At 47.6% G+C, this 20,394-nt stretch overlaps 1 protein-coding gene across 4 annotated transcripts in view; it reads right to left on the bottom strand.

Annotated features, from left to right (window-relative positions):
* The window catches only part of RUNX2 (RUNX family transcription factor 2), a 319,385-nt gene that overhangs the window by 83,513 nt on the left and 215,478 nt on the right, over nucleotides 1–20,394 (bottom strand). Inside the window, exon 8 of one of the 4 annotated variants that reach the window (XM_046005135.1) lies at nucleotides 7–486. The exons of the other annotated variants lie outside the window; for them this stretch is intronic. Within the exon in view, the coding sequence (XP_045861091.1) occupies nucleotides 470–486 (17 nt within the window). The 3' untranslated portion in view covers nucleotides 7–469. Of the gene's footprint in view, nucleotides 1–6; nucleotides 487–20,394 lie in introns of those variants that run through there. 4 annotated transcript variants of the gene reach the window in all.

Here is a 20,394-nt window from a genome sequence, read left to right as displayed (position 1 = left end):
ACGGAGTCAAGACATGGAAGGAGTTATTTATTTTCCCTGAAGATGGTTTGTTCTTTTGATAAACTAGAGCTTTATTATACTATATTTTATTTTATTAATGCCAATAGTAGATTGTGTTTTCTCATGATGAAGTTTCTCCTCCCCACCACCCCCGACACCTCCCACTTTAGACTTTGGCTATAAATAGGAGTTTCTTTGTTCTGTCTCCTCTGGGCAATAATTGGAAACATAAACTGGGAAACACCCTCATGTCTTTCCATGTCTCTTGGTTGTTTCTCCCCAAGCAGACAGTTGCACAAACAAACAGGCTGCTTTGTTTGTGTTTTCTCTGCAGTCACAATTTCTTCCACTAAATGTTTATGCATCCCAGCATCTCAAGAACTTCAGGACCAAGATGGATGGTATGTTAATATTCGTTTGAACATGTGCGCTTAACGTGCTTGGTTAATTGGAGTAATTAGTAGTCTTTTCATTCCAAGGCCGTTGCTGAAATGAAAACAGGGCGGTTATTTCTTTTAAGGGACTAACTGAAGAATTTTAATTTTGACAGTGAATCACGACTCACAGACATGAAATTCTGCTCTGGGACAGAGGAGGAAGGGACACACATTCTGAGGACCTGGGGGTCTTTTGGAGAGTTCCCAGTCTCATTTAGACCCTCCATATTTCCATCTGTTGGTAATCACAATGCCCAGGGTGATACAATTTATCACCCAAACCATGGCACTTTCAAGAATGAAATGGGGTCCCATTACTGATGTCATAGGGACAACAGTGCTAAACAGGGACTGTCCCAGGCAAACCAGGAATATGGTCACTCAACCTCACATGTGTCCAGCTCCTTACATGGGATACTCACTGTTTGATTACATCTGCTTCTCACCCTCAACCACAAGGCAATGGATCATTCCCACTGAAGAGATCAAGTGACTGAGGCTGAAAAGCTAAGTAACTCGCCCCAGGCCTGCCGGGCAGTGAATAAAGCCATGTTCAACCCCATCCACCACATGGACCCACGTTCTTCTGGCCAGCCAGGAATGACCACAGGGGTAAGTGGAAGCAAGTGAGCATGCGTGGCAGAACGAGAAGCTGGAACAGGAACAGAAGAGTGGCAGAGGGAAGAACGGCATGAAGAAACAGCCAGGATGTCCTGGCCGGGAAGGCTCAGAGGTAATGGCTTGGGTTTCTGAAAGCAGCTGACCTTCTCAAGGGGCCTCAAAGAAGCTCTGATTATAAAGGCAACAGCTGTTGTGACCATATTTTCTAGAAGATAATTTTTGACAAATTCCTGGACTGAAAGTGCTAGCCACATGGCAGCGTGGTCTGTGGGCTGTCACGGCCCCCTCATCTGTGACGCATCTACCAGGCAGCTCTGATTCTCTCCTTCCTCCCTGCTGCTTCTCCCCACCTCCCACCACTCCTTCTCCCCTCATCGTCCCTGCTCGGGGAAGGGGAACGTACCCTGCTCTGCTTAACCAATTCCCTCTGATACTGGCATTTCTATCTTTACAATTTGGCGGTCCTGTGAAGTTTCCCTTTGTACGCTTGTTTCCCTGTTCCTGTGTTCCCAATATTCAGGTATCATCACTCAATAACCATTTGACAGCAGTAATGCTTTTCATATGGAAAGAATTGTTTTTTTATTGATGGCAAATGTTGTGATGAACTTTCATGCCCACTTGGAGCCAGAGGGGCTTTTTATTGGGTGAACCACACTAAGATATGGTTCCAAGAAATGTCTTTGGAGTGTGGACTGAGATGTACTTTTGGGAACAGGTCTTATGGGTGGGGGGAGGGCAGGGAGCCTTTCCCTTTATCAAAACCTCATCAATCAAAACATATAATAGCAACATTATTAATAATCGTACAGTTGCCTCGCACTTGGTATTTTTCCAAGCACTTCCCTGGAACCCTAAAATGAAGGCAGGTGGCTATTATTATTTCCACATTACAAGTTAAGCAACATTGTAACAGGACTGACTGGTCCCTTGAGCCAGGAGTCAGCTGATAAACAGCTAAGTGTCCCAGGAGAAGGATACTTTGAGCAGGTGGAAAAGCTATCCTGAGCATCACAGATGCTCTCAGAAGATCAGGAGTCCTTCCCAGGCTAAATTCTCAAAGTCCTCTATGCCTAGTCCAAATATAAGAGCACGGCCATGACGTCCAGGTAAGGTGCTCCTTGTCTCAATGGCACTTGCAATGCAGTTAAGCATCCTGACATTTAACCCAGAAGCAGTGGGAAACCATGGGTTATTTAACAACACATGCTGTTAGCATATGATGTGGCAGACAGAATGTGAATGCCATGTTGTTGTTTTTTTTTTTAAAGATTTTATTTGAGAGAGCGAGAAAGTAAGCTAGGAAGAGAGAACAAGCTGAGGCGTGGGGAAAGGGGGAGGCAGAGAGAGAAGCAGACTCCCTGCTGAGCAGAGAGCCCGATACGGGACTCGATCCCAGGACCCTGGGATCATGACCTGAGCCAAAGGCAGATGCCCAACTGACCGAGCCACCCAGGCGCCCCGTGAATGCCATGTGTTGACCATTCCAGGCAAGAGCCAGTCTCCCCTGGACCTAACAAGAGAAGGGCAAACACTGGAACACCCAGGTGGTGATGCTACTGGATCCCGTCCACATTAGCCAATGGACCACAGCCCAAACCTGCACCCTTCAGAAGCCAGCCTTGACACTGGCCGTGATAAAAGAAGAGAATGAGGGGACTAGATAGGAACTTGGAAACCATCTAGGGCTACCGGCATCGCCATTTTATTACTATGGAAGCTGAAGCTGAAGGGACTGAAGGGACTTGCCCTCGTTAGCATGGCTAGCCCCCACAGAGCGGCGCGAAGAACCCCGGCCCTCACAGAGAATGTGGCTCTCCACTCAGCCTCCTGCACTGACTCGGGGATTTTGTAGCTCACCCTGCCTGACTTTTCTTCTTCTCTTCCTCTTTAACCTGTTGGCACTCCCTTATTACTTGTCTGCAGCTGGTGCTCAGGGACTCACTAGACTGAGTGAAGAAGAGGACAATTTCCTAGACGTTTGGTTTCTCCATGCTCCCTTCACCCTCCCAGCCATTTCCCTCACTCTGAGGGAGCAAAGCTCCCTGAGCCGCAGGGCATGCAAGGAGTACCAGAGGTGGTGTGAAACCTCGCAGGCTGCCGTAGATCACTGGGGAGGCTCGTGCTCCAGGTCCAGCCAGCACAGCTTGAGGGGTGTGCTATGAGACGGGTCCTGATAGCTCAGCTTCAAGTCTGTCCTGGTCCCAGACATGCTGGGTTCCCTAGGACTGCATTGGGAGGAAAGGTGTTTTTCTGTCTCGAGACCACCACCTTCCATTATTCATGGATGTCCCTCCCCAGCCCCACAGCCTCCTTGCTTGTGTTCCTCCTCAGCTCATAAGGCAACATTTGGATTCTTGGAAGCTCAGATGTTTTGTCCGTTATGATCTAATGCTCCCTGGCTCGTGTTTCAAGGGATGTTTCCCCGCTCACTCTTTTTGTCTTTCTCTACTTCTTCGTCTGCTCTTTCTGCGTTGCTTGGCTTATGAAATGTCATATTTCATCCTGAGTCAAATGCAGCTCCTCTATCAATTCGACTGCAGTCCCAGGATATCAAAGAGAGGCTCTAGACTATGATTAGCATCTATAGACTCTAGGATTATAGGAAATTCTGGCCAACAACTCTCCAGCGAATTGCCCACGCTACAGGCAAAGTTCTTAATGTATATTTCTTAGTTTATATTTCACTTTGCAAACAAAGCAACTCAGAGGGACTTTTCTTTCCCAACTTCCCCAGTACGACTGGAGAAATCAACCACTGGGCACTACCACTGTCACCGTTCAATTAATGAGGAATCCAGAGCCACCAGCTGGCACAGTGAGATGGCGAATAAGGCCCCAGTTTCATAGTTGTTAGAGTCTCAGCTGTTGGACTGGAGGCACGGTTCCACCTACTCCTCTGTCCTTCCGGCACCTGTCACATGTGGGTCTTCCTCAATCCACCTTTTCCAGTCTGGATCCTCCCAGGTTCTCCCGAGGAGGATAGTTTTAGGGTCATTTCCTTGTATACCCATGGCTGTTGTATACCTTGTATACCATGGCTGTTGCTCTTCCCGTGGGAGATTTCATGAATTAAGTACCTATCCTGCTCCAGAAACCATGCTAGACACTTTGCATGTATCTTTACACACTCCTGCACATTAGCTCACGTAATCTTCACCGTGACCTTACACAGGACATAGGAACACTAAGCTCAAAGAGGGTCATGATTACCCAAGGTCAATGTGGGATCCAAATCCCAGTCGCCTCATTTCAACACGATGCTACCAAGTTTTCGATTTCTGCAAATGGCCTTGACCAAGCACAAGAACTTTTACCATAAGTCAGGTTTTCTCCTCTACCACTGTCTTAGCTCCTTCTTTTTCATCATACTGCTAAAGCTTACAATCAGGCCTCTCCTTTCAGGATCACAGACCTTGTGACCATTTGCAATGACAATCCAGCACATGCACTTCAATGAACAGAGAATTATCAGAAACCTGAAACAACAAAGCCTCCAGCTCCAGCAAAATAGCCCCAAAGCACCAGCTGCTCCCAGGGGTAGCCGAGAAAAAAAGCATTTGTGGTTTCTACTTGCCCTCAAAAAGTATGAGGGGACCAGGATCTCCAGAGATCCCGTAAGAAAAGGTGCCCAGGCACTTTGCAGAGATGGAAAGAAAACGTGTGGTGGAGACAGCCCACCCCAGCCCGTGAGAGCCCACTGTGGACGCCGCATCTCAACTCTCGTTTTAGTGATGTCATACTGGTAGCTTGAACTTGGCCATGGTGGGAGTGTTCATATTCAAACTAAACCAGTATCCCCACCCACTGTATCACTCTCTATCTGCCCCCCGCCCCGCCTTTTTCTATTTACACAAAACTCTTGTCCTACCTGGTCTTAATGCCATCTGTTTTATTTCATGTTTGCTGGTCATCTGCCTTGGTTACTACCTCCAGCCTCTAGAACAGTGGATGGTACATAGTTTAAATTATATTTAAAAACAAGTGAAAAACTGTTGTTCATATACTAATCTGACACACACCATACTTGACCAGGTATTGTTGGTTACCTTGTTGGTTTTCTTAAAAGATTTTCTTTATTTCAGAGAGGGAGAGCAGGGGCAGTGCGGGGGTTGCAGAAGGAGAGAGAGAATCTCAAGCAGAATCCCCACTAAGCACGGAGCCCAACAAAGGGCTTGAGCTCACAACCCTGAGACTGTAACCTGAGCCAAAACCAAGAGTCAGACATTCAACCGACTGAACCCCCCGCACCCCTGTTGGTTATCTTTCTATGTAGATCTATCTTCCATCTCACCTAGTTCTGGAAAGTTACTTTTTTAAATTGATTCTCTTTTATTTACCACTTGTCTAAGTGACAGTAAACATAATCATTCTCATTATAAACTAATTTAAAAAGGTAATTTTCTAATTAATAAATATACACCAGTGTAAACTGTTTTCATGGTAAAATAATTACAGAAGCTGCCAACAACTTTGGAAAGAAAACAAAGGTATTTGTTAGTGGCAAGACCTAATGAAAAATCTGATGGTCCAAACAAGAAAAACTGACAAGCACCCTTCTCCCCACAAGAACCCTGGTAAATTACTTTTGACTTAATAATTTTGCCTGAGGATAATTTCAGGCGTCACATGCCCAAATTCTCCCTGTGGAAAGCACACAATGAGAAAACCTGTGTTGAAATTTTGGCTCTACCATCTACTGTTTATAGAACCTTCGCCAAGTCGCTTGACCTTCCTGAACCTTCGTTACTTCACCTGTCACGTCACTATCTACCATACTTTGCAAGCTTCCTGCGTTAAATGGGAGTAAGAACAGGAGGGCAGTTTGTGAACTATAAAGTACCATAAAAATACGGCCTATTATTTCACCTCTGTAAAAGATTTGGGATAAATCAACGCCTCAAGTACCATTGAAAGTATTAATAAAGCTGACAATGGTGCCAGGTATAAAAAATGTGGCTCTTCCTCTACGCAGTCTCTCAAGCAGTACTGTGCAGAACTGTCCACAAGGATTCAAATATCCTACCCCTTTGCCATCTAATACAGAAGCCATTAGCCCCCTGTGGCTATTGAGCCTTTGAAATGCACTAGCATGACTGGGGAACTGCATTTTACATTGATTTAATTGTATTAATTTTGTTTCATTGTATTTAAACAGTCACGTATGGCCGGAGGCTACCGTATTGGACAGCACAGCTCTAAGGCATTTCTTCAAATCCGTTTTGCAGAAAACTCCCTCCTGGCCCTAACTGTGAAGGGATTGGGTTTTGCAAGCATCAAGAAGCCTGGTGATGGAAATCTCGTGGTTTCCAGCACAGAAGAAAGTGTGGAATGGAGTGAAGACTGGAGGACAATGAGAGAAGAGGAAGGCTTCCTCGTCCCATAACCACGCTGATTTTGGAAAAGCAAACAGGCCCTGTCCTTTTGGGGATTCCAGTGTCCCTTCTTATTTGCTGTGTGACCTTAGAAAAGATATTTAACTTCTCTGGGCTTCAGTCTTTTAATTGTAGGAATTAAAAATAAATTAAAAATAAATAAAAAGTAGGAACCATAATGCCTACTTCATAGGAGCATGGCGAGGATGGAATGAGAGAGGTTTGCCATCCAAAGTGACTAACACAGTTGCCCAGCCCAGAGCAAAACTCTGAACTGTTGGGAGTACAAGCAAATGGGAGAGAGGTGGGAAATCGTGCTGATTCGCATTTCTGGCCTCAGACCATACCACGGCTGGGCTGCCAGGCATGAGCGGAGCATCACTGGAGCTCAGCTCAACCTCCAGCAGCCCCAGGCTGGCACACACCCAGACTCCCTCCCTTCATTCAGGCCTCCTGAATGCCCTGACCTCACCCAGCATTTTGCTCTGAAGATCTCTGAGGGCTTCAAAGACTCCTCTTTGGACTCAATACAAACGATGTTCCTTCTGGATATGTACACAGGTGGGGGGAAGGCTAGAGGGTGAGGCCCAACCACCTCTCAAAGGAGGGCTACAGCTCCCTTTTGCTCAGCTCTGGGGGGTAGATTTTCCGCGCACTGGCGTTTCCTCTGCTGTCAGTGGGGAAAAAAATAAAAATGCAAAGTCTAGTTCATTGCCACACTGGCCCCCAGGTGAAGGCTTCAGTGTCCCCTGGGACAGTCCCACTCCAGCTAAAACGCAGGTGCTCTAGTCCCACAGCTCCGGTGTGGCAGAAGAAAATGTTAAGCAAATTGCTTAAAAAGCATACTTTCCCCAGGATTAGCCAAGATGGTCCCATGTTTCATCAAGTGTCCCAATCTCACCTCTTAGACTGCCTTTCTCTTCCAGAAAAGGCACCCAAAACCTTTAGACGGCGGGAAGTCAGCCTCCAGAAAGCACGAGCTCCAGATGGGAGGGCTTAACAACATGGCTGCCTATTTTTGACCTTCCTCCCCAAGGGTGGGGCCCCCTCCTTGAATCTGGGTGGGCTCCTGACCGCTTTGACCAATAGAAGATGGTAAATGTGACGCCATGTGACCTCTGAGGCTCTATCGCCAGAGGCCAGGCAGCCCCCGCCAGGTCGGCGGGGACTCTTGTTCTCTGAGCCCAGCACCCAAGCTAGAAGCCTAACTACCCTGAGACCAGCACGCTAGAGACCCACACAGATGCCCCCCCAGGAGACAGTCCCAGTGAAGACCATCCAGGCATCCGGCCTGTCAGCAGAGAAGCAGAGACACCCCCGCCGTTCGAGCCTTCCCAGCCGAGGCCATACACATCTGCAGTGGAGACCTGCTGTGTCCGCTCTGCACAATCCGTGAGCATAATCGAATGTTGTTCTCTGGCACCGCTGAGTTTGGGGGTGATGTTGCTCGGTAGTAGATGATGGGGCTCCAGTTCTGTGTTCCCCAGAGCCCCAAGCCTCCTGACCGCCCAGCTCCAGGAAACTGAACTCCACAGACCGAAATGTCCCGACTCTGATCTTTACAATGACTTTTTTAAGTGGAAAAAAATCGATAGAGGAGCAAGGACTTACTAATGTGATTTCAGGGGATGGTTTTATTCAAAGAATTCTGTGTTAAACTTGTGTGTGGTGCGTTGGGTTTTTTTGTGGCTTTTTTGTTGTTGTTTGTCTTGCTTTGTTGTAATGTGCTGCTAGCATTTTCCGATCACCCCCATGTTCTTCAAGGTCATGTGCACTCTACCCAAGAATGAAGGCAAAAGTGGCCATTTTTAGTTGCACTGTGGCTGTGAAGCAAAGTTCTCTATGTCCTTGGAGGGGCTTAAACGTCGGTGGGACAGAAGGAAGTGCTTTGAGCAAAGCGGGGGACAGAGGGACTCACAGATTTGTTGCTTACACTTAGACAAGTCACTTCAACATTTCCAGGCCTCAGCTGGGTCATGCACAAATGGGATTCAATGATGTCTAGGATCCATTTTCTAACATTTTAGAGAGGAAGAAGTTCATGCTTATTAAGTGTTTACCCTGTGGCAAGAAGCATGCTAGGCCTTCTATTTATTTTATTTAATCATCAAAAAAATTTTTTTCCTGAGAACCAGCGTCCCCATTTTGTACATGAGGAAACCATGTCCATGGAGTTGTCAGAAGCTGGGAGGTGGAGGGGTGCAATTCCAGAATCCACAAGGCTCCCCCTCCAGGGAATGCTCACACCCCTCTGTGCCCTCACAGTGCTTCCCACACCTTGTGCCCAGAGGCCGAGAGTCTGGTTCTTCAGTCTCTAATCCTCCCCAGTGCAGAGGGAGGGTCCCCACTGCATTCCTTTGTACTGTCATCAGCAGCTTCAAGTGGCAGGAAACAATACCCTCTTTCTCTGCTTTCCTGGAAGGGTGGCTCTTGGACCCTGCTGAGTCTCAGTGGCAATCAGGGCTGCCCTCCCAGCCTGACTGCCCCCAGGTGCCCTGGGCAAGTCTGGAGGAATCCCGCCACCCAGCTCTCCCATGCAGATCTTGAAACTTGAGTTGGTGTGAGCTTCTATTTTCCCTTTAACAAGAGTCCCTCAATTCCAGTATATCTGACATACACCTGACCCATCCCAGCACTAGAGGAAGCCTATGCCGACCCCGTCTACAAAAGACTGGGGTCTCATCTTTTTCTCTGCCAGACACGCACTTCTCCACCTCGGGAGAAGTGTGGATGAAGAGGGGTCTGCGTGTGGTGATGCCTCGCGCCCCCAAATCTCCTCTCAAACTCCTGTTACTGGTGCCTAAAATAACTGCCAAGGGTTGACAAAAGCCCACTGCCATTGGCTCCGTGAGGGAGCGTCAAGAACTGGGAAATCTAAGAGGGATGCATGCAGAGCAGATAGGATCACAAGCATCAAAGCCAGACAGGTTGCATGTCAGCTACATGTGGTCGTTTGAAGACAACTGAAAATCTTTTGCCTCTTCTCCTCTTAAGAGTTGGGGCTCTATTTCCACTCCCCTTGACTCTGGGCTGGCCCATGTGACTGGCTTTGACCAACAGAACACAATGGAAGCAACCCTGCCCATCTGCCCCTCCAAGGCAGATCTTCAGCGACACGCAGTTTCCACTTGTGTGCTTCTTCTAAGAGCCCAGAGAAGACTCTGCCTACCCTTGTACTGCCATGCTGTGAGGAAGCCCAAGCTACCCTCCAGAGCCGCTCTGTGGAGCCCCACCTGCTTTCCTGACCCACAGAGCCAGGAGCAATAAAATGGCTGTTGTCTAAATCACTAAGTTGTGGCGCAGTTTGTTTAGGCAGAGACAGATAACAGAAAGAATATGAGAGTTAGAACACCAACCTCGTGGTGCACACAACAGAGGCTACCCCCACCCCCCGCCCTGCACAGCTGGGTCAGGACGAATGGTAAGAAGTCCTCATAAGGGAGGGGGCCCTGGGGTTTCAGAGACTATGAGAGTTGCACAAGGGAAAGGGCAGGGTGTGGGCAGAGAAAATTCTATAAGATCCTGCTACTCAACAGCCCTCTGGAAAAATGCCCTGATCACTGACAGGACTTCTCAATTATTCTCACTCTAGTCACCTGACTACAAAAAGCAAATCCTAAATCTGACCCAGAGTAACCTACTACAAGTAGAAGATTTCTCCAAAGTCTTGTTTTAGCTTTACAACTCTTTTGAATTTTGTATTAAATTCCATAATGTACTCGTCTGCATTTTTATCTCAAAATAAGTCAGAGACTGGGTGGCTCAGTCAGGTAAGCGTCTGCCTTTGGCTCAGGTCATGCCAGGTCCTGGGATTGAGCCCCATGTCCAGCTCCCTGCTCAGCAGGGAGTCTGCTTCTCCCTCTCTCTCTGCTCCTGCCCCTGCTCATGCTCTCTTTCTCTCTCTCTCTCTCTCTCAAATACATAAATAAGATTTTTTTTTTTTTAATTTGACAGGGATAAATCACAACCAGGCAGAGAGGCATGTAGAGAGAGAGGAGGAAGCAGGCTCCCTGCGGAGCAGAGAGCCCGATGCGGGGCTCCATCCCAGGACCCTGGGATCGTGACCTGAGCCGAAGGCAGAGGCTTTAACCCACTGAGCCACCCAGGTGCCCCTAAATAAGATATATTTTTTAAAATGGTTGAAATTACTTACCAGTTAAATGACTTCACTTCACCCTATCCCAAACTCTTCAAGAAAATGAGACCTGGGACTCTGTGCAGCCCCAGAATATACAGGCACCCTGAGGGGATACTAGGCTTACCCACCTGCTGAGATTGAAGACTTGGGACTTTCCTTTCAGGATCTAGTCACACATCTTCAGCAGGCAGATCTGGCCCCTGGGTTCCCCCTCTTCTATCCCATTCTCTGCTGTGAGCTGCCCCTATGGTCACAAAGGACCCAGCCCTGGAGAGACCCGGCAGTCTCCCTCCAAATGAAGGCCGAAAACTTAAGTCACATGACAATCTAGTTCTTCTCTCTCTGACCCACGTTCCAGGTCGGCCTCCCACAGTGTTTGGAAAGCCACCGAAGCAATTCCAGCCTTGCCCAACATCCTCAAATGCTCCCCAAACTGCCTTTTTTTTTTCTTAGACAGACAATTCACACACACACACACACACACACACACACACACACACACACATCTACACAGCCCGTGTAGATACGTTGACGCTTGGAAGCAAAATAGAGGAAAGCTTTTATTATTGTTTGCCATTTGAAAATGATTATCCTGCAGGATGATGTGGATTGAAGGAGACAGCTTGCAGTTAGCATCCCGGCAAGAGCTCCCTTTCTAGACCTGGGTGAGCCTCCACCACCTCCCAGCTTTCCGAGTGGGGACTGCCTGGTGCCAGACTTGGATGCCTACCAACACAAATTAAAGGAAGAAAATGCCTCCTAGACGGAGGCGGGCCGGGGGAGTGAGAATGCTGAGAATTTTAAAGGGATCATCACCTCAGCAGGAGACCAACACTCAGCCTCAGAGAGAACAGCTCCCCTAACAGATGCTCCAGTTCAGCGAGTCTCCTGTTCTGGGGGACCCTGTGCTCCCAGACGCCCCGTCTCTCTTGTTCCCCGCCCCTCCCCACCAAAAACACTCTCTATCCTCCTCGCCTTTCCAGAAACACAGCCGAACCTTATTTAAAATCGTGAAGCCCTAAAATGACGCTCTGTGGGAACCGAGCTAACCAACTTGTACTCAAACATGAACCTGGAGGTGGGGACAGGGAGCCACCGCTTAACGGGTACAAGGCTTCCGTCTGGGGTGATGACATGTAGCATTGTACAACACTGAGAATGTACAGAGAGGCCACGGATGGGGCCCTTTAAAATGGTTAATTTTATGTTATGTGAACTTCACCTCGATTCAAAGAAAAAAAAAAAAGAAGCTTTCCCAAAAAAGGGTCAACACTTCCAGAATCCTGTCGACCAAACTACATTTGACACTGGACCTCAGTCTCATTTGCTGGTGGGAGGCTGTGCAGAAAGAAGGGGTTCTGCCTTGCGACAATTGTTCCAGCTCCCAGCAGGACAAGGATCTGATGGTCTGAGGACAGAGAGAAAGTAAGATCAGCAAGCTGCCCTGTAGGCTAAAATTAAGTGACCTTCCATGATCTGGACTTGGCAAGCGACTGAACTTCTCTTATGTCCCTCCTCTGTGAGCTCAAACATTGTCTTATGAGACTCCTGAGTGGAGCCTATAAAAGGGATTCTAATACTCTGGCCAAATCTGGGGAGCCATACATTTGAATCCTAGAACTTCATTTCTTTCTCAGCCACCAGCTGGCAGTCTCCAGCAAGTCCCGACATCAGGCAATGCCGGGTTTTCCTAATATACGATTTTAATCTTCAACAGCCCTTGCCAATTCAAAATAAAGAAAAGAGAGAATTCTGGGAGCATGTGCCCTACAAATTTAGAAAGAAAATGAAAGTGGTCTCATCTTGTACTTCAACAAGTTGATTTGATATTCAGAAAATGATCCTTTGGGCCAAAAAATATTTTTACGTTGTGTGTCTCTATAAATAACCCCCCCATTCTTTTAATAGAAAGCACATCGCTGGTGTCTAAAACCAAACGTGGTTTTGATTGAACCAGACTTACATTTCTATCTGAAGTTCATTTGCTAACAATAGAACTGGCTTTCCCATTTGCCAACATCAATGTTGACCTGTTTTCACCTAAATTTTATAGATGTCAGAAAAAGAAACTGTTCACTGCTCAGTGGCCTACCCTGGCCTTTTTCAGCCACACTTGCTTACATTTTTGCAGCTCCTTTAAATTCCCCTTGTCACAAAAACTAACAATAAGGTCAAGTATTTCAGTAAGAAATATTGAATTATTATCCAACTTTGTCAAACAGCCAAGAGCCTGCGAAAGCTAACCACGAACTGGAGAAGAGAGAGGCTTAACCTCAGGCCTCCCAGCCCTGCCTCCATTGCACGGGGAAGGATTTTTGGCACCGGGGGGCATCAGGAGGGCTGGGAGGAAGGGGGGAGGGCGGACGGGTGGAGTGGGAACTGGACGGCTCACAATCACGTCCAAGCTCCCGTCCCTCAGGAGGGTCTCGTTGCGCTTGTTTGCTGCTGCCGAGAGCCAGCTTTGATTTTTCTTGGAGAGGGCCCCAGGCACCCTAGCATCTTAGCCATGCCAACACCACGAGGCTGCTGACCTTTCCTGATCCCCCGGCCATATCCCTGTCCATCAAGGCTAATTTCTATGACAACATAAACTCCACTGTGTAGCCAATAAACCCAAACCCGATGGAAGCTGATGTGGCCAGAATGGAGAATGACAAACTGGCAAGATGTCAGGGCTGGAAATAGAACTCGTTTTGCCAGCCAGGGGCTCGGGAGGGGTAGAGATGGATTTATGTGCATGTGTGTGTGTTTTATGTGTCCTAATAACCCTAATAAAGATTCCATTAATCAATAAACCGTCGCTTACAGAGACGGAAATAAATGCTGGGCTCCTCAAGTGAGCTTCAGGTAGAATCAGAACTCTTCTACATTTCACTCTAACCTGTGGTGGTTGAGGACAGGAGGAACGCTCTGTGACCTCAAAGCGTCTGTTTGGAGAAGGTACTTGGCTGAGAGAAAGGGGGAGAGCGAGAGCGAGAGAGAGAGAAAGAGAAAGAGAGATTAAGAAAAGGAGGATTGGCTTTTAGCTGGACAAGGAAGAGCAGCCTACAAGAAGGCAGCAGTGGCCCCCAGGATAGGATGTGAGAGATGTCAAAAAGGCTTCCCAAGGAAGGTTTCTGCCCTTCGAGCAGAGTATGTGGCTTTGGAAGTGAGGTTTTAGTGGTTCCAGAAAACTTCCCTTGAAATGCAAATACACTGACTGCTCAAAGTTGAGGGTCAGGGCAAGTTCATTTATAAAAGGGGAGGTCCACAGTGCAGGGTTAGTTGGTGTGGCCTTGGGGAGAGAGACAGAGCCAAGGGCCCGCCTCCAAAGGAGACGTCTGGAGGTGTGGGTGGAGAAGACCCCAAGATCCTGCTTTAAATTTCAGCATAGGGTCAGTCACAGAACTAGCTCTCATTCAGTTCTTTGAGTATGTGACCAACAGGAGCATAAACGTAATCCTACCCGTTTGTACTTGTACCCTTTCCTAAGTTGAATGCCAACGGGCCCTATGTACCAAAGTCACCCTTGCTCATCCAGACTCCACTGCACATGGTCGTTGGTGGTGAACAAGCAGTTAGATAAAATGTACCTACACTCTGAAAGTTTGATATCTTATGCTGTCCCTTCTCATCATTTTTTAAAGCTTTTTTAGCGGTGGACAGGCAAAGGGAGAGGGAGGGAGAGAATAGCAAGCAGACTCCATGTCCAACAAGGAGCCCGCGTAGGGCTCGCTCTCGACCTTGAGATCATGACCTGAGCCGAAACCAAGAGTCAGACGCTTAACCGAATGAGCCACCCAGGCTGCCCTATCAACATTTTTATGACTCATACCCTGCAGAGGCTCCGACACCGCTCACCCCAAACCGCCCCCCACCCCAATCTAATCTCTTTGAGAATCCCTCTTGCTCATCCTCAGGGTAGAAGTGTGATAGGGCATGCTAAGGAACACCACAGAGCTCCGGGGGCACACTCTCACTCTTTGTCTCTCTGGAGAACTCTCAGCAGGATCTCCATGTGGGGAGGGGGTGGTCTGCCTACTTCCAAGGCTGATGTGGGGCCAAACCCTGCACGGCTGCAGACCCAGAATGGCCAAGAATTACTTACTCTTCCAGATCAGCTCAAGGGCCATCTTCCTGCCTTGGCCAGGAGTTACTGACTCCTTTTGGGGGGACGGGGGAGAGGTTGGGAAGCCAGGCCTCCATTCACATCTCCACAGAGGCACCACTCCACTCTACTGTTAATTAAGAGTTTATCTTTCTGTCTCTCTGAGAAGGTGGTGAGCTTCTTGAGGATAGGGATATGTCTCACTCATTTTCATTTCTATCATTTCTAGTGGTTATTGCATGAATAAAAATGCAGCCCCTCCCTGAAGATCAGATGACAGTTGCCAATGGTGAGGCAAAGCAACGATGCTCTCTCACCATGCTCTCCAGCAAGGGACAGAGTGAGGCCACCAGTTCTCCCTCCTCTCAACCCTCCTCCTCCTCCTGCCCTGCACATGGCTTGTGCTGCCATCGCCCAGCACAATATGATTATGTCTACCCTGAATCAGGGATCAGATGGTGAACCACTCAGTTTTGTCTGCTAACACGACATCGAGACCTGTATGTGCCATCATTGCCCCGTTGGCATGGGGTTTCCTTCTGCAGCTTGCAAAGAGGAGAGAGGCTGGTTGTAGGGAACTCAATAAGCAAATAAAAGGTAAAATTGAGATGAAAAGTCTCTCTTTGTTCAAGATTAGCTGCCATGCTTTCATTTGTTGAGAGGCCTCAGATACCACGTTAAAGAAGTCAAGAGTATGGCCCCATCCCTACAGTCAGACCATGAAACAGCAAAGAGAAAGACCCTGACCACAACAAGGCCAGGTCCTCCATCCTTTACTTGTCCATTTGTCCACTAAAGGGATAGGTCATCTTTGTCCAGGAAGGAATGGCATGGGTGCTCTTAGCCTAAATGTCCCACTAAGTCAGGCCTGGTATACAACTTTATTGTTTTTTTTGTTTTTGAAGTAATATATAACAGGTCTCTTTCAATATGGTTAGCTGGAGCATGGTATGGAATCATTATGCTGGAAGTTTATTTACATGAGTATACGAAGTTTTTAACAGAATCAGCTTGCCTGAGTTTCTATCAAGTGAAAATCGGTTCATAAAAACTAGAAAAGTAATGAAGCGCTGGGGTTTCATGAAGAGAATAAGGAAGACACTGCCATCATAAAGGACGGAAGATTCTTCCAGAGAATGAGGATGGGAGCTGCTCAGAAGTAGATGTCCAACCCTTGGCTTCCCATCTTCAATTTCAGGTGACCTCGCATAAGTGATCTGACCTCTCTGGGATTCCGTCTCTTCACCCTCTACAAAATGGTCACTTTTGCCAATTCTGTAAGAAACAATGGAACTCATTCTCTCTTAATGCTAGGCAGACTCTAGCTGCACCTCTTAAAACTGCTCATAATTTCTGTGTTCTAGAAACCACTCCTCATCTACAGGTAAGAGTTACTACATAGTCTCTTAACATGCCATCTAGCAGGTAATATATTATTGTCCACTATTAAGGAGGAGGTCAAAAGAGGTTAAGTGGCCTGTTCAAGATCACACATTTAGTTCGTAGGGGTTAAGGATCTGGGACCCAGATCTTTTTGCCACTCTCTGCTTCCCCCTTTCAAAACACCCCTCGACCCCTCGATGCATGGTTGGCTGCGCGGCTGTTACAGCGGGGAATAGAAAATGGAAGAGCAGCCCCTCTCCCTTTGCCTGTATGAAAATCACCCACTCTTTAAACACCAAGCCTCCCATATATTGTGGTGGAAATGAAAGGCTTGTACGACTAAATATAGATGCCAAGTACCTTATAAATACGTTGAGTATTTTCGGAAATGAGAAATGGGAAATGAAATTGGCTATAAGCAGAAATCAAAACCATCTAAATTCTCTCTAGAAACCAATTGCTAACTTTTTAATCTCTGTTGTTGGTAATCTGAAGCTCTCATGAATTTGCTTACATAAAGAGAGGTCCTGACAAACACCTCTTATTGGGAGGCATTAAATTAAACAGAGATGTCTTCCTATATGCTTTTTTTAAAATAAAGATTTTATTTATTTATTTGACAGAGAGAGAGATCACAAGTAGACAGAGAGGCAGGTAGGGGAGGTGGGGGGAGTAGGCTCCCTGTTGAACAGAGAGCCTGATGCGGGGCTCAATCCCAGGACCCTGAGATCATGACCTGAGCTGAAGGCAGAGGCTTAACCCACTGAGCCACCCAAGCGCCTCGTTCCAATCTGCTTTTTAGTGGAGGGGAGCCTGCCAGCCTATTGCTCTTCCCATTGTAAGGGTTCAGAAAATATTTGCAAAAGTGAAGCAGAGTGACGACAGGGAGAGAGGTCACATCTGTTCTCTGGGGTTTCAATAAAATGGGCTATCAATTTCATATCAGGTGGACTTAAGGAAATAGTCTGTAAAATGCTTTAAGAAAGTTGGAGAAGCCCCACCTATTCAGCAAAAGAGATTGAAGTAATCTAGGGCTGGTAGCAAGGATGCCCCCTTCCCAGGATCCTCCAGGCTGGACATGGTGTGCAAAGCTTGGCATATACCAGTGTCCTATCTCAGGCTGCAGCTGGGTTTCCTCAAGCCTTGGGCCTCCGATCGCTGTCTCCACTACACAGCATTGCCTCTTAGTGATGCCAGTTCATATATGGGGGCCCTCAGTGCTGCCCCTTTGTCAGGTGGTAAGACAGACCCCAAAGCCACTCCTGGAAAGGTAAGAGTTGATGTTGACAGAAATTTCTTGGCCTGGATCTTTCCCCCATTATGTGAGGCCAATACTGCCGATTTAAGTTCCGTAATACCTTTTTTCAGTAGCTCAGTCAGTTAAGTGCACACCTCTTGATTTTGGCTCAGGTCATGATCTCTGGGTTGTGAGATCGAGCCCCATGCCAGGCTCCATGCGGAGTGTGGAGCCTGCTTAAGATTCTCTCTCTCCCCTGGCCTCCCCCACTTACACTCTCCTGTGCTTTCTCTCTCTCTCTTAAAAGTTACTCTCTAAAAGAGTGACATTTTTTAAACCATTTAAATAATGGTTCTTTTAAAAATATTTTTATTTATTTATTTGGGGGGGCTGGGCAGAGAGAGAGGGAGAGGGAGAAGCAGACTCTCCCGCTGAGCAAGGAGCCTGAGGCGGAGCTTCATCTCCGGACCCCAAGATTATGACCCAAGCCAAAGGCAGATGCTTAACCGACTGAACCACCTAAAATAATAGTTTCTAAAAAGTCGTTCCACTTGGTGCTCCAGCTCTTTGGTGATTCACACTATCTGAAAATTTTATTTACGCTTTTTAATATAATTGTCTTAATTATTATGAGTAATAATAATGGGTACCATCTATCTATTATGTGCTAGGCATTTTCTTATCTCATTAACTCATTTAATTCTCATTATGTGGATGATAACTAAGATGGCGTGTCAAGTTTTAGCTTAGGAACATAGTCTTTGGAATTGGGCAGATGGAGGCTTGAGTCTTCATAGTTGTATAACCCTGGGCCGGTCTGATCCTGGGTTTCCTCATCCGAAACAGAGGGATAAAAACAGTACTAACTTCTTCACAGGCTCCTGGGAAGTCTAACACAAGGCACGTGAAATACCAAGCAAAGCACCAGGCTTGTAGTCAAGTGTGCAGTGAAAATTAAATATTGAGTCTTACTGTTATTACTTGATCCTGCCCCCAGTACCAAATCCAACTTTTCCCCCAAAAGGAAATTAAAACAATAGCCTTCAGTGTCATCCTAAGGGGGAAGGAGGTAAATAATCTGCCTCCATTCCTTTCTCCCTAGGATGTTCATCTCAGGGAGGCTGGCGCCAAGTGAACCTCAAGGACAGTTAGGGAAGAAGAAAACAGTGAGGAAGGGGTAGCTAGCGTGCCCCTTTGTGAATCGCAGGGGAGGGCTCAGGGGGTGATGTCAAGAGGCTAGGGGAGCAAAGGGACTTTCTAGAACTACAATGCGCCTCTCCACCTGCTCCCCACAGCCCTTCCTTCTCTCTCCTTCACTCTCCTGCAGGCCTGCGAGCAAAGCCCCAGAGAGAGACGGTCAGGGGGCTCTGTGTGGACCCCTCGCATAGGGCACCCCCGCTATCTCACGGGAGCCACCTCGGGCCTGCTTCCTGAGGTGGCCTGAGCGGCAGCAAAGCAAGGCCTGGTCGCTGCCTGCTTTGGTCAGCGCCACCCCCCCCCCACAACCAGCCCCCACAGCGCCTCTGGCTCTGGCAGCTCCCTGGGAGAGAAGAAAGCAGCATCTTACATGTGTGGCATATTCTAAAACAAAATAATAACCGAGAGGTTTTATAGACTCTGACAGGGGGAAGAAGGGAGTGAAAAAGATGGAACAAAGATGCCATTTTAAAGTTATTGGCTCATGTTCAGGATTTCACTATTTTCTATGGCAAGGAGCAAGTAAAAAATTCCTGCTATTGATGCGTATTTTTCTACAGTCATTGAAAGCCAAAGGGCTCGGGGCTTCCGACTTCCCCTCTGGGGGAACCTGCGAGCCAGTCCTCTGGCTCGCTCAGGCGAGGGCCGGCTGGCGAAGGCAGGAGGCCCCGGAGGCCCCCAGCGAGCGGCTCCGATGAAGAACGGGTGCAGGAGGAACACACTGTGTTTTCAGCCCGGGTTCTGTGATCTTTCTGCCAAACAGGGGTTTACAAAGCAAAAACCTCCAGAGACTTCTCATACTTTCTGGCTTATTCTCCTGGTGTTCATCTTAACAGGAATCAGCTGTTTGCCTTCTCACTTATACAGCACGTTGCCGAGGAGAATTTAGCATCTGGTCTGGCTATTATTAAAAACAAGAACATCCTGCTCTGTTGGGAGAACAGCACCACTGGCAATAAAAGGACAGAGATCATTTGCATTCAGGATTCCAGAAATGTATCGCAGTTCAATATCTGCTCTCCCTCCTCCCCCCTCCGCCCGCTTTTCCAAATTTCCCCGATGCATCCATCATTTGCCTCGCGGTTCCCTCCTCTTTTCCCTGAACCGGAGACCAAGAGTGGGCTTCTTCCTCACCCTGGGAGGCAGGGAGCCCGGGAGCCGTTCAAACACTGATCTGCTCCTGCCGTGTGATAAAATTGAACTACCAGAGGAGGTTTTTTTTTTTTTTACAACTGCGGAAATGAAAAAGTAAACATGACTGGGACGGCCCTGGTAGTTAGGTTCCAGCTTTTTGTTGTTGTTTGCGCCTTTTTTCTTTTTTTAAGCATTGGGCTAGGAGCCTGAAGGAACCATATAATATGAAAAAACCCTGGGAGGTTTTATTAGCCAATAAAAAAAACTGAGTTCCTATTAACCACTTAACTCCTTGAGAAAGTTCCACACTCGCCTCCCTCCCGGTCCTTCTCGCTCCCTCTCGTGCCCACGAGACAGGAAAGTGGGCCCCTCCATCCTGCCCGGCGCAACCTGAGAGCACAGAGTAGGTTCCAGAAGCCGTGGTGGAGGGTCACGCTCAGTGATAATCTCTGCCCTTCTCATCTCTGAAACCACTAATAAGAAGATCTTGATAAGGACTCAGACTCCCTATGCCCCCCAAATCCGCACACAAAAAGGCTCTTGAAGCACACATGGCTGAGGCGGAGAAAGGTCAGGGTGACTTTCAAGACTGAAATATGAAATGAATGTTAGAGAAGACAGAATGGGGCTGAGGTGTCCCCCCCACCCTCGCCCGGGAAATGTCAGGATGCCCCAGAAGGCTCCTCTGCTTTGGGAGGGGGGGGAGCAGAAGAATTCAGAGAAACTCAGAAACAGAAAGTGAAACTCGCCTGAGCTGTTGCTCTGTCAGAGGGCTGGATGGAATT

Source organism: Meles meles, chromosome 5, assembly GCF_922984935.1.
Source record: "Meles meles chromosome 5, mMelMel3.1 paternal haplotype, whole genome shotgun sequence".
In the NCBI taxonomy this organism is placed as follows: domain Eukaryota; kingdom Metazoa; phylum Chordata; class Mammalia; order Carnivora; family Mustelidae; genus Meles; species Meles meles.
This window is presented reverse-complemented; position numbering and strand designations above follow the sequence as displayed.